Source organism: Pezoporus occidentalis, unplaced genomic scaffold (assembly GCF_034315485.1).
Source record: "Pezoporus occidentalis ecotype Australia unplaced genomic scaffold, CSIRO_AGI_Poc_V1 ctg406, whole genome shotgun sequence".
In the NCBI taxonomy this organism is placed as follows: domain Eukaryota; kingdom Metazoa; phylum Chordata; class Aves; order Psittaciformes; family Psittacidae; genus Pezoporus; species Pezoporus occidentalis.
Genome location: NW_026915732.1, coordinates 128,948 through 142,700, shown reverse-complemented (window position 1 = coordinate 142,700; position 13,753 = coordinate 128,948). Strand labels below are relative to the sequence as shown.

The following is a 13,753-nucleotide window of genomic DNA, read 5'->3' as shown; positions in this document are numbered from 1 at the left end:
CATGGGAGTTGTAGTGCTGCCGCCATGGCGACGGGCACGGCCCCCAGTGCGCTGGGACCCAGAAACCGAGCGAACCTTGGGCTGCACCGAAAGGAGCGTGAGCAGCAGTCATGGAGGTGATCCTGCCCCTCTGATCTGCCCCGGTGAGACCTCACCTGGAGCATTGGGTGCAGGTCTGGGGTCCTCAACATAAAAAGGACGTGGAACTGTTGGAACAAGTCCAGAGGAGGCCACGAGGATGAGCAGGGGCTGGAGCACCTCCTGTATGGAGACAGGCTGACAGAAGAGAAGCTGCATGGAGACCTCAGAGCAGCTTCCAGTGTCTGAAGGGGGCCTATAGGGATGCTGGGGAGGGGCTCTTCACTAGGGACTGTAGTGACAGGACAAGGGGTAACGGGTTCAAACTGAAACAGGGGAAGTTTAGATTGGATCTAAGGAGGAAATTCTTTCCTGTGAGGGTGGTGAGGCACTGGAATGGGTTGCCCAGGGAGGTTGTGAATGCTCCATCCCTGGCAGTGTTCAAGGCCAGGTTGGACAGAGCCTTGGGTGCCATGGTTCAGTGTGAGGTGTCCCTGCCCATGGCAGGGGGGTTGGAACTGGATGATCTTAAAGTCTGTTCCAACCCAAACCATTCTATGGTTCCATGACACCCATGCCCCCAGCATGGTTCTGCTGCTCACATCCCTCCATCACCCACAGGCACCCACCTTCCTGCATTACCTCCTCTGCGCCTTCCCCAGGCACGCACAGGACCTGTAACCCCGTGGAGCCGGTTGGTGCGCTGCAGCTCCCACACAGCCCAGGCGGTGCTGGCCCGCGCTCCCGTGGTGCTGTCACCACCACGTTGGAAGACACCAATAATTTATTGAAATAAATACAGGTGAGAACCCAAGAGCCTCGGGGTTCAAACACTACCGCACGCCGGGTACATTTCCTCTACGCTCGTGGCAGAAGCATGGCGATACACTGAGGTTTTGGCACGTGAGCCTTGGCCAAGTCCGGAGCAGACCGGGATGGGAGGTGGAGGCTCCCCGCTTGGCACACGTTGGGCGTTGCTGTAGGAAGGAGTCCGGTTTCAGGAGGATTTCGTTCTTCTTTTGTTAAGAGTGAATTTCGTTTTGCTCTAAACCAAACCAGGTTAAACCCCACGTCCACGCTGGCCAAGCGGAGGCGGGGCTCTGCTCTGGCGCAGCCCTTCAGAAGCAAAGGCTGCTCTCACAGTGCAACCCCGGCACCCCCAGGGCTGCCCAGGGAAAGCAGCCTGGATCTCCAGCCGAGAGCCACCTTCTCCACGCCAGGGCCGGCTGGTCCCAGCTCCAAACCAGCACCCGGATGCCCTCGGGGACAGCAGTGTGGACACTCCGCAAACCTCCTTCCTCTGCCAGGGCCGCCCCGGCTGCGCCTGTCCTCGGCTGCCACAGTTCTCCGGGGCCGCTCCGGGAGCACAGAGGACGGCAGTCAAGCAGGGAATCCAGTCAACGATACAAGGGGAGAGTCGTCAGCTCGCACCGGCTCTCGACGCTCATGTTTCCACTACTCGAATGAGAGGCAGCGGCTTGGGGCCCGTCAGCCTTTTGCTGCAAGAGAGAAAGGGGTTGTTCAGCCAGGGGAACGTGGGGGGAAACTGGGCTTCCAGCAGAGCACGAAGCCCCGGATGAGACATGGGCCTGCAGAGGAAGCTGCTGAGCGGCTGGGCTGGAGGGAACGTGCTTCCCACGTACCTGCTCACGTACTCGGACTTGGAGCGCGCCCGGGAGCTGTGCCCGCCCCGGCTCACCTGCTTCTCGATCAAGTGCTCGATGCGGTCGTGCATCTCCAGGTTCTGCAAGAGATGGAGCTGCTGTCAGTGACAGGGACCTGGAGCTGGGCGTGCTGCGGGCACTCACACCGGGCAGCAGTTGCTCCAGGACAGGCGCTTGCAGTGGGGAGGCTCTTTCTTGAGGGCAATGAAATGCAGCCCTGCGTAAGGGCAGCTCCCCAGAGAGCATGGGATGAAACCCAGCAGCATGCGAGCTCTCACATTGGATTTGGGCTCACCCCCCCCGTTCTCATGCAGGAATCGGCCAAGTCACTGAGGCAAGAACATGCCACAAGTGCCAGTGCTTTTCTCCAGAAAAGGAGAGAGGTTTGACACTGGTTATGATCCCAGAGGCTGCAATGCAACCCTAACGCCTGACATGTGCACGCTCAGCTGCAGCTTTGGAAACAGGAGGGGTTTTGCCTCCAGATGATGCTTGATGAGATTACTCTGGCCTCGGTTGGAGTTCAGGGCTGCTCCATCAGCCCTGGCTGCACCAGGAACCATCACAGCAGCCTGGGAAGCAGCACAGCCCTGGGGCTGCAGAGGGCACGCTCCCCTCCATGGAGCCAGCAATGGGTCCTGCTTGCCAAAGCAACGCTGGTCCGTGAGAGGATGTGAGCCCTTCTAAGACGCACCTCAGCCTCCAAGTAAGCAACTCGCTCCTTGAGCTCCTGGATGATGGCGTCTTTGGCCTGAATCACCGTTTTGGAGTTCTGGAGCTGTAACAGACAAGGTCACAGTGGCTGAAACCCCAGAGAACCATCTGCGAGGGAGGGCAGCTTGGAGGGCACTCTCCTGCCTCTTAACACCCACAACATTTGCTCCAAGGTATGCATAAAAACCAGTCCAAAAAAAGCATCAAATTAAGCCTGAGGATTAAGCCCCAGGTGAGGGAGCCTCCGCTCACAGGGTCTGGTTTAACTCTTGCAGCAGGGTGCACGGTGCTCCTGTTCCACTCCTCCTACCCCAGCCTAGTGCTAGTCCCTTTGGTTTGCACAGGGGCCCCACGAAGCGGCACCCTTTGTTTTCAAATGCCTTAAGAGATGATGACTCCTTCTCCCTCCCAAGCCCCCCCGCCCAGGCTCTCCCCATCCTCCCGCAGCCCGGCTCCTCGGACCTGCTCGATCATCTGCCGCACTTTGCGCTGCTGGCTCTTCAGCATGTCATCCAGGTGGTGGATCTTCTCCCGCAGCATGGCCACCTCCTTCTCCAGCTGCGCTGACCTGCATGGAGAACAGGACAAGGGTCCAGGAGCCGGCGGGTGGCTCCCAGCACAGGAGCAGCACCCACCCAGCTATGCCCAGAGCAGCTCTTCACCACCCAGCTCTCCTCTACGGGTTGGAAGTGTTTTGACTAGACAAAGTAAGGAGAGGCAGAGACAAAACCTATTCAAGCAGGAGCCACAGAGACTAGCAACCACAGACTGCAGGGACACAGGAACATCAGGAAGAGTCAGGCCACAAACAAGGCCTTCCAGAAATAAGCCACTGCCAATTAGCCCCTGGAGCACCGGGATACCGGCTGAGCGGAACGCATCCGACAGCGCAGGGACAATCGGCTGCTCCGGAGGCTCCCTCGGCATCGCCCCGAGCTCCCAACCCGCAGCGGGGCTGCAAGAGGCCCCTGGGCCGCGGCCGGAGCTGCGGCTCGCTGGGAGCAAAGCAGCCCTGCAGGAGGCATTGGGGATTAGTCAGCGCTGGGAGCAGGGCGCTGTTTTGCAAGGCAGAGAGCAAGCACGCCCTGCGCAGGAATGTGCAGTCATGCCCCAGCGAGCTGACACCCCGACCCCCGCGGCGTGGGCCGGCGCGGCACTTGGCAGCCGAGCCCCAGGCCAGGCCTCACCGGTCTTGTTGGGCGAGCTTGTCCCCCTCCACGCTCCGCAGCCGCGCCAGCTCTGCTTCGCCTTCTTTCATCTTCAGCAGCAAGGTCCTGTGCTCCTGCGGCAGAGCGAGAGGCTGAGACACACGCAGGGGACGAGGCAGCGCGAGTCCCTCGGCCGCCGCTCGTTCCACGTTACGTTGACATGGGACAAGTGCAGCCACCGAGTGACCGGCAGCGGCTGCCCCACTCCTTCCCCCCCAGGGTACAGGCAAGGCACCAGCCCGGCTCCTTCCCTGCTGTCAGGTCAGGGAACGCAGCCCGAGATGGCTCCGTGCTCAAACTGCGCTCTTAGATTTACGACTTGAATAGGATTATGAGCAGACCACAGCTCAAATAAAACACTAACAATATAATCAAGGCTGGAGGTTGTGCTAATGCCCCCATGAGAAGAACCGGCGGCTGTCTAGACTGCGCTTGTCTCCAGGATACCTGGAAGAGTTTGCACAGACCGACCAGATCTTCTAGACCCAAGAAATGCAAGTCTAAATCAGCAAGTGCCCGTTCCCAGCCGTTGGCTTTGCCCAACGCTGCCAGGTTAAACCTGGGAAGTCAAAGCCTCTGCACGGTGGGTACCCTGCAGGGGGGGAGGTCTGGCACTGCCATACTCATCACCACCACCAGCCCTTCCCATTCCTCCCCCCCCAGCAGAGCAGGACCATGCGCTAATCCCACCAGCCCCACCACGGCTCCAGGGGCAGTACCTTCTCCATCCCTGCCAGCAGTCTCTGCAGCTCATCCACCTGCACCTCCTTCTCCACCACGCTCCTCTCCGCTCTCCGCAGGGCAGAGCTCGTCTGCTCCGCTTCCTCCTGGTACTGCGAGACCGTCCTCTGCAAGCAGCATGGAGACACCTTTAGCTTGGGCACCGGAGCCCTGTCCGGAGCCGCGGAGCCCTGGCAGGCAGGTTTGGCTGAGGGCAGCCGGGTGTCCTTAGCAAAGAGCCCGACGCAGCCCAGAGAGGAGAGCTTCAGAAAGCTCCCCAGCTTCAAAGCACTTCAAAGGAGTGAGCGTTGCAATAAAGGCTCCTCAGCCACAGGAGGTTCACCCTCAGCCGCATGCACGCTACGGCCGGTTGCAGGCTCAAGGAACCAGCCTTGGCAGCCCCATGAGAGGGGACGAGGGTGTCCCCATGGGTCCCACCACAGCCTGAGAGCAGGCTCAGGCCACAAGAGAGCATCTGGGCAGTGGTGGCAGGACCAACAACGGCCAAACCCCATCCCGGGATCCCCATCCCGGCTCAGAGCCCGCAGCCAGCACCACAGCTGGCCAAAGGCCCCAAAAATGCCACCGAATCACACAATTTCCTGCCCATGGGGACAGACATCCTCAAGGCATGGGCAGCCATGCCTGTAGCAAAGGAAGCGGTCCCCGCTCAAACCCACTTCCCAGCGGATGCTGTCCCCCATCCCGCTGCGAGAATCCCCCCCCAGGCAGGCCAGGACCAGTTTGGTCTGCGGGACAGGATGTGAGCTGGGATGTCACCGCTGCCACCAGCGCTCGGAGCCCTGGTGTGACACGCCAGGCCCAGCCCATCCGGGCCGTGAGCAGGCACTAGAGAACACACTGCTGGGGACCATTAATCACCAGGGCTGAGAGAGGGAAGCGAATGCAGCAGCTTCATCAGCACCAGGCAAGGGCTGAGGTGATCCACGCAATGGATCTGGTGCCTCCTCCACAGCAAACAGCCCCATAAGGGAAGAGGCTGAGCCCCAGGAGAGACCACAACGACTGGAACCACAGGCTTGGCCCCCACTGGTGCCCACTCCCCACACAAACTGCCCCCCTCCTGCACCAGTGGGAAAGGCTCTGCTTTTTAACTGGGAAAGCAGCGTTTGCGTGTTCAGCCCCCCCAAAGGAAGGCTGTTTGCTGGGGTCTGGCCAGGGTGGGTTTGAACCCAGAAACTCGTGTGCCCATGCAGCTCCTCACGCTTCTAGAAAGGGGGAAACCACCAAACCCAAGCAAAGCCCAGCAGAGCAGTGTGCGGGCACCTCGAAGGCTTTCCTTTCCAACTGGTGGCGCTTCTCGGCCTCCTGCAGCTTGGTGAAGAGCCGCTTTGCCGTCTGCCGCATCTTCTCCACATCCTCCCCTGAGCAGTCGCCCTCCTCCTGCAGAGACAACAACAGGATGGGATGAGAAGTCAGGAGGTACCGGGGAGCCCGCCCTCCACCCTGCTGTGGGCAGCGCTGGTGGTGACAAAGCTTGGAACATCCCTTCTGAGCTTGAAGAAAGCCGAAAGGCGCCGCTGTCCTCACCTCCCACACATGAGGCAGCTTCCAGCCCTCAAGATAATGCGCACAGTATCCTTTGGTTGCCTTCCAAGCCCTGTTTGCAGGATGCCACCCTGATCCGTGCTTGGGCAACCTGAAACCCCGCAACGTGAACCAGGTCCACGGCAACCCAGCCCAAAAGCCCAGCCCAGAGAACCTGCCGCAGCGGGGAAAGCCAAAGAGCTGGAGGAACATTTACCCTGATTCCCATCGCCCTCCTGCTAAAAAGCTCTTGTGTGCAGAGGTTTTAAACCCCATTAGGCACATTATTGCCCTGCTAGAGCTGCTCTCCATTGCTGATCTGACCCTGGAAAAGCCCAGAGTTTGCTGCCCGAGCACCAGATCCTGTGCTGCACAGCCCCAAAGTTACCCACAAACACCAAACTAAAGCGCCGTTTCTTCCCATCACCCTGAAATCCACCCCTGCAGCCCCATACCTGCTCCCAGGAGTCAGCCTGCAGCCTCTCGGGGTACAGCCAGCTCCCGTTCTGCTCTTCCAGCACCACCTGCACGAGCAGAGGACAGATGGAGAGGGATGCACGGCCGGCTGGGCCCGCCGCGCGCAGCCGCATGCAGAGAGCTGGCTCTGGGCACCAAGGGGGGTCCTACGAAGGAGCATGCAGCAGAGCATGTGCCAGCCAAAGCGTTCTGCTCACTGACTCCTCACTAGTGCTAGTGCAAGGGGTTGAGTTTTGCCTGTGAACGCTGCCAACACGGCTCCCGTTCACCGTGATCTTTAAGGCCCCTTCTATCACGGTCTGGACCCAAAGATGACATCTCTTTAATAGCTCAAAGTCATTTAATGCCCGAGAAATGCTCCCGTTACCTGTGTGTGCTGTTTATCTCCTTGTCTGTTCTCAAGTTTACTACTTAAGTCTTCCCGCAGCTTCTTCAAAGACCTTCTAGCCTGGCAAAGGCAAGTCAATTTAGCTTGATCTGCATGGACAGTGTCACCCAGTCTAACAGAGACCAAACGCAGGCACCACGGCCGCGAGGGTGCCCGCTGCCAGTCTGCATCCTCCAGTCTCCCTAGGGCCCTGCCTGCGAGCAGCATGTCCCTGGCAAGCACGATCCTCACGAGGGGCTGCCCCGATTCTGCCCATCACGGGCAGAAGAATAAAAGAGAGGAAAGCAAAAGCAGCAGCCTGGAAATGCCGCTGATTCTTCACGTTTTACTCATCGATTCCACCTCTCGAGCGTGGCGAAGCCCCTCGCTGCACCCCAGCTCCCTCTGTGCTGCACTGCAGGACGCCGACAAGTACAGTCTTGACTCGCAGCTACTCGAATTAGTCAGAGCAAGCGAGCCAGAGGAATGATTTACAGGATTTACAGCAAACGCTGCCCTAGCACTGTTCAAAGAACAACTTTCTCACAGCTTTAGCAGCGTGGCTTCATCCCTACCCCTTGGGTTCAAGCGCCCAAGGTGCTGGGGCAAAGCAGTTTGCCTGGGACCAGCAGCAGGACAAGGGGAGAGCACGACATGCACTCTCAGGTCGGCAATCCACGACTTGAATCCAGCTGGATCAAGACATCCCCAGGGTTTTTACACCACATCCCAGCGCAGGGCACTTCTCTAGGATGCAGACAGACTGGTACCACGACTTACTGGTTTTAGCTTATTCTCTGGGTTTTACATGCAGGATTAAGTTGTGCTGCACGGTTACGCTGCTTCAGCTATTCTGATAGGGCCATGAACAGCCTCTGCGGCCAGGCAAGGTCTAAGTCCCGCTCAACTACTGCTAAGAGGCCCTTTTAACACCCAGCCTGTTTCCATCTGAGCTGTGGGGAGCTATGGGAAGGCTCAGATCAGAAGAGCTGAAGCCGAAGCCCCAGGAGTGGGAAGGATCACGCAGAAACAGCGCAGCATCCAGGTGGCTTCGAGATCAGGTCTGATAAGGTGAGCAACACCCCGGAGGCTGCACCAGGCAGGCTGCAGGCAGGAGGCAACGGGAACAGGCTGTTTTCTTCCAGGGAGGCGGGGGGGAAATCCTGGGTTTTGGCAGAGGGGTTGGAAGGATGACACGGAAGATGTGGAGGCTGCTCTGCCAGATCTGCCTCTCTCTGCTCCCAAGGGGAGCTTAGCACAGCACAGATCCCCCCCCTGCCCCAGCACAGCAAACCCAAATCTCAGGATTTTTTTGTCCCCTTTTTCGGTTGTTTTTCAGGCCAAGCTGCCCAGACCAGAACATGCCCCAACCGCTGCCGTGCCTCGCAACCAGCTCTGCAGAAATAGCATCCCCACCAGGAGCAGAGGAAAGGGTTAATCTCCTCAGAGCCTCATCATCCAGTTTACTTTGGGAGATGAGACATTCCAAAGAAACTGCCTTTTAACGAGAGGCTCCGGTTGTGCCGCACCCAGGCATGCAGGGGACAGCCTTGGGGGAAAGTCATCGCGCAATTCTCTTCAAATTCAGTCCATATAGCAGAGCAATTAGTCAGGCGGAATTAATTTATGGCGCTTGATTAGACTACTGCCCTGTGCAGGCAAGTCAACAAACAGGAGGGTTCAGCTCCGCTGCCACTTTGCCAACGCGGTTGGGGCTCGGGTGCCACAGCCGGCAATGGGGATCCCTGTGGAACACCCGGGGGGAAGCAGAGCGACCCTGACCCCACCGCAAGCACCCCCACAAACCAGAGCCCCTCGCGTGGGAACTACCTCTTGGATGTAACGAACTTCGCTCTTGAGCTGGTTGACGTGCTCCTCGTGGTTCATGCTGCCCTCAGCCCGTGCCTTGAGATAAACCTGCCCAGGAGAGACGGTGCCAGCGGGTCAGACCGTCCTGGTGCTGCCAGCCCGGGAATACCAGCAGCAAGCCCAGCTCCGGGCTCTCCTGCATCCCCCCAAGCCACCCGGGCACGTCGGGGAGCTTTTACCCACGTAACCTCAGACAAAGCCCATCTTCCAGCTCCACTTATGAAACAAGCAGCCGGGCTGCCTAGGACCGTACCTTGATGATCTCTTCGTCACCGTCGTTGGATTTGATGCACTCGGAGGCCAGGGAGTGACCGTTGCTGGATCTGTTGGCCACCATGGCAAAGGCTTTCCCCACCGGCTGCAGACAGAAGCACAGAGAGGTGAGACTGGCTGGAACGGTTTGCCCGGCTCCAGGCAAATGAGCGCCGGGCACCGTCGCAGGGGAACGCGGCGCCGAGCACGGCCTCAGGAGCCAGCACCAAGCATGGAACAGACCAGGAGGTGAGTTTCCCACTTCACAAAGCATAAAGTGACCAAGCCCCCCTCCTCAGGTTAACTCAAACCGCTGTGAGCCCCACCTTCTGCTTGGTGACCTGCTCGCACCTATCACCCGGGAGGTCATTGGGCAGAGTCAGCCTCAGCACCTTCACGTTCTCCTAAAACGAGAAGCAGGTTTTATGTTTTATTTAGCTTTAAATGTGGATCCCTTGAAAGCCTGCTTGTGGCCAGCACGAGCCAAGAGCCAGGTCAGCATTGCTACGGGTGAAGCACGAGCTGCCTTCCCCCTCGCTTTGAGCTCAGTGGAGACACTGGGATCGGAATGAGTAACAGCAAGCGCACGACGACTGCATTCGTCAAACCCATCAGGGCCCGGAGGAGCTGTGGCCCAGCCAAGGCTGAGGTAATGCCAACGGGCTGGAGAAGTGATTGCCAGGCTCGGTTTTGTGCATGTCCTCCTCTGCCAGGAGATACAGCCCTCATCCGTCACTGCAGCCCCTGCGGCAGGGCCGATGCGCGGCGCTCGGTACCAGCCGTGGCAAAGGGTGGAAGCAGCCATTCCCAGCCCGTGCCAGATTCATCCTCGCTGCCCTACCACGACAGCCATGGGCCCTATGGCTCTGCTTGTGCTCTGCTGGCGTAGCCCTGCCACAGCGTAGCCCAGCAAGACACTACAGGGCATCCATGGAGGCTCCAGCTAGGACCCAGTTTGCCTTCAGCACTTAACTGCTCACCCAAAGCCTTCCCCTTCCTCCCACTTCAGCCACGTCCAGCCCTGTGCACAGCTCGGCAAACTCTCATGGAGCATGCAAAGAGCCCTACAGCAGTGCACGGACACCCAGAACGACTCCATGCTGTTGCCCATTCTCCATCCGCAGCTTAACACCGGGACCATGCACCCACAGCACCACGCACTCCCCTTCCCATACAGACCTCACTGGTGCCCAGGCTGCCGTCACTCATGGTCCCTATTAAACAGGGCCGGGAAGCAGGAACTGTTCGGTGCCGCAGCGGGCTCTCGAGCAGCAGCACCGCGGAGCCGGGGTAGGTGCCGGGCGCCCGCCCCTCGCCACACCTCGGCCACGTCAGCCTCCTGCTCTCCAAAAGCAACATCAAGGTATTTGTGCCTCCTGCTTCCAAGCGCTCCCCGCGCCATCCAAGTCTCAACAAGCCAGCTGTTTGTTTCCAAACTATGTTGTGTACGTTGCTCACGCAAACGCCGGCTCCTGGGAATTGAGGAGCCCTCCTACAGATCCCAAAGGCATCACCAGACCCCTTTCCCCCCCCCTCCATGAAGAGAAACCTCGCTTGCGCCCTGCTTACACTCAGCAGCACCGCCATTTAACCAGATACTTCTCTGCAAGCTTAACTCCAGGGAATGTTTTCCTTGGCAAGACCCATGAAGTTGGAAACGTTGGTCAGGAAAACCCGACCCATGGTTTTGGGAAGGTGCAAGACGCACTGGGGCTTCACGGCAGGGAAAGCGGCTGCACACGAAGCATCGCTCAGCACCTCTGCACACCCAACGCGAAGGGGACCGGGGACAAGGCCAGGGCTGGGGGCATGGAGCAGCCCCATCCACCCGGGCTGCCGCAGCAGGGCGGGAGCCTTGGCACGGCAGAGGCGCCGGCAGCTCCTCGGCCCTTTCACGCGCCCTTACTCGCAGCTTTGTTTACAAGCGTCAGGATCTGATGTTCCCCATCCCGTCAAGCCCAGGCAAGGGCAGGAGGCTGCCAGGGAATCGCTCGCCCGGGGAAGATCCGCTGCGATAAGAAACAAGCACCAGCCCATTGCCATCCCCGCAGCCAAAACTGCCTGGAGCCGGCACGCGGGTGCTTTTCCGTCCCAGCAGCCCCCATGAAAACCGGCTCCTGGATCAACCCGCCGCGGAGCCACCGCCAATCGGCTGCGGCAGGAAGCAAAGAGCACCTGGTGCCTTCCCAGCCGGCCCCGGCACCACCAAACCTCGGGTCACACAACCAGGAAACCTCCCATGCAAATGCAAAGGCTCCGGCGCCTCCATCCTCCCAGGCCGGGGGAGGCGGAGGGTGGCGAGGCTGGAGCCGGATGCTCGAGGTTCTCCATGGAGGAAACCAGCCCCTCGGTGTGGGGAACGCCATGGAGGAGGCTGGTGCAGGAGGCAGAAGCCACAGCCGGGTTGAGCCAACCCATCCCTGCCCAGCTTGTTTGTCTACAGCAGCCCCGGCTGTGGGGACCGGGCAGAGACACGTCCCTGGGCTCGCCAACGCCAGCACGGTTGTTCTGGGGCTTTGTTCTCACCATCCCACATACAAAGTCTCATCGGCTCCTCCACCATAAAGCCAGAGCAGCCCAGAAGGATGCTGTGGATAGCACAAGCTGCCCTCCTGCTCTAAGGGGCTGATTTTGGCCCTATCCCTCTCCTTTCCCTCCTGGCCGGTGTTAAACCTGCTCTGCCAACGCTCACCTCCAGCTCACAGCCCCAGAGCAGAGATGGCAGTGGGTGCCGGGCCCTCTCCTTTACGCTCCAGGGAAGGCAGGAGGCTCTTGCACCGTGGCCGGTGCTGGGATGTGCCTCGCACTCATCTCCTGCTTGGAAAAACCCCACCTCAGATGGAAAATGGTGCCTCACACCCAGCCTGGCACCCTGAGAGCTGCTCCCGCCTGGCAGCGCGTGGTTGTGGCTTTTCCTACCAGCCTCGGGAATTCCCTGCAGTGGGTAGGCCTGGGCGACGGCTGCGCTCCCACCCCGTGCCCTTCGGGAGGCGTTCCCAACATCCCGACAGCCCTTTGGGTCCAACCGCCCGGCGAGAGCCGGGTCCCCTGGCAATGAGAGCGAGCGGGACTGGCGAGGCTGAGGACAGGCGGGTTTTCAGCGACGCCAAAGCTGATTTTAGATCTTTTGGTCTACTTTGCACCCTCCAGACCAAGACAAACCCACTTGGGAAAAGCTGGCGGGAAAGGCACCAACCCCGCTCCTGAGGAAGGGGGAACCACTCAAATCCCAACCCTATCCCAGCAGCGCCATCCGAGGACCCACAAACGACAACCCCGACACCGGCGTTTTGCAACCATGGGTGCCCCATCCGTCCATCAGTCCCCAGTGCTCAATGGGAACAGGCCTGACCTGACCCGGAGGGTATCGCCGAGGATCAGCAGCCAACAGCTCCGGCGCTTGGAGCTCGCCAGCGTTACGGAGGCGCTTATCACCGTAATAACCCATTAGCCAAACGAGCCCAACTCTGCAATCGCTCCTTATAAGGCCGGGAGAGCTGTGGGGAATTAGGGCTCTCCAGAGGAGACTCAGAGCTGAGTCACCCGGCGGGGCTCAGCCGGGAGCCGCACCGGGGCAGGAGCTGAGCACCGGCGCGGTTCTGCCGCCGCCGCCGCCTTCGGGGATCCCTCCGGTTGCCGAAACAGGAGCAAAAGGCTGAACCGCCCGTGGGCCGCAGGTGGCTTTGGCCCCTTGATGGGGCCATGGCGGCGGCATCGGCGCGGGGCCGGCATTGGGGTGCTGCCAGCCCCACCCAGGGCCCGTCCTCGCAGCGATGGGGGAACCAACGATCACAGAGGGAAGAACGTGGGGCCCGGCCGTAACCGAGCACGGGAGCACCAGGACAGACCTGGAGCCAGCAGCTCCCAGCACCGTGGCCACGAGAGGTACTCGAGGGGCACGAGAGCCCAAACCCCACATTACCCAGGGACAGCCGCTGGCCGGGAGCCCCCCATAAGCACATTAGGGGACAGTGGGAGCCCAACAGCGATGCTGTGGTGACTCCAATGTGCTCCGCCGCCCTGCCCAGTTGGGTCCACCCGAGCCCCCAGGGAAGGGGCAGGCAGCAGAGCCCCACAGAGCACGGCGAGGCAGCGCTGCGGGGCGGGCACGGCGGCGCTGCACCGCACCGGGACCCCCCGGGGGACCCCTCGGAGAGGGGCGGCCCCACGGACCGGGAAGGAGGTAAAGAGAGGAGCAGGGAGTGCCGAAGAGGGGAGGGGTTCGGGTCTCGTCTCACCGGGCTCTCGCCGTGGGGCCGCACGTCCAGCACCGCGCACCAGCCCCGCACCCCGTTCATGGCCCCGCCGCGACTGCCCGCACCCGCCGCCGCCGCGCCTTATGGATGGCCCCGCCCCTCCCGGGGACACGCCCACCGCGACACGCCCCCGGAAGCCACTCCCATCTCCGGTATCCACGCCCCTTCTTATTTAACCACGCCCCGATGCCTTGGCCACGCCCCCTCGCCCTGGGACCATCCCCGGACCGTGACCGGGCACCGTGAGCCGGGCCAAAGGCAACCAAAGCTGTGCCAAAACCATCCCCAAGGCAACCCAAAGCCAAGCCAAAGCTGTGCCAAAGCCATCCCAAAGGCAACCCAAAGCCACATCAAGCCCTGCCAAGCCCCAGCCGGGCTCTGCCAAACCCAAGCCGGTGCGTGCCCGGCAGTGCCAAGCGGTGGGATGCTGCGCCGAGCTGTGCCCACCTGTGCTGTGGTGCCCGAAACTGTGCCAGGATTTGCTTCCCCTTTGCTTGAGGGAGGTGCCAGCAGGAGGTATGGGGGTGATGCCACCCAGCCGCACACCGCGGTCAGGCCCGGTAGGTGCTGTGACCCCTTGCCTGTGCCGGTGCCCCTGTG

General features: G+C 60.7%; 1 protein-coding gene across 3 annotated transcripts; it reads right to left on the bottom strand.

Annotated features, from left to right (window-relative positions):
- Positions 1-844: 844 nt before the first annotated feature.
- Positions 845-13,269, bottom strand: TUFT1 (tuftelin 1). Of its 3 annotated transcripts, none has more exons than XM_062633878.1 (13): positions 13,136-13,269; positions 9,224-9,301; positions 8,899-9,003; positions 8,607-8,693; positions 6,777-6,857; positions 6,388-6,456; positions 5,672-5,788; positions 4,384-4,512; positions 3,644-3,738; positions 2,919-3,024; positions 2,437-2,520; positions 1,722-1,822; positions 845-1,577 (listed from the first exon to the last, which is right to left on the bottom strand). In XM_062633878.1, exons 1-13 carry the CDS (start codon positions 13,193-13,195, stop codon positions 1,523-1,525), a joined length of 1,167 nt encoding a protein of 388 aa, XP_062489862.1. In that variant the 5' UTR covers positions 13,196-13,269; the 3' UTR covers positions 845-1,522. The 3 variants fall into 3 exon arrangements, with proteins under 3 accessions (XP_062489862.1, XP_062489860.1, XP_062489861.1); XM_062633876.1 differs by lacking the exon at positions 13,136-13,269 and adding an exon at positions 10,077-10,597; XM_062633877.1 differs by lacking the exons at positions 6,777-6,857; positions 13,136-13,269 and adding an exon at positions 10,077-10,594.
- Between the last annotated feature and the right edge of the window lie 484 nt (positions 13,270-13,753).

Coding starts and splice junctions, on each gene's coding strand:
- TUFT1 (XM_062633876.1), bottom strand. CDS start 10,484: ATGGCGGTGCTGCTGAGTGTAAGCAGGGCGCAAGCGAGGTTTCTCTTC. Junction 9,004..9,223: donor AGCAGGTCACCAAGCAGAAG/GTGGGGCTCACA, acceptor TTCTGTCTGCAG/CCGGTGGGGAAAGCCTTTGC. Junction 5,789..6,387: donor AGGCTGACTCCTGGGAGCAG/GTATGGGGCTGC, acceptor TTGTCTCTGCAG/GAGGAGGGCGACTGCTCAGG.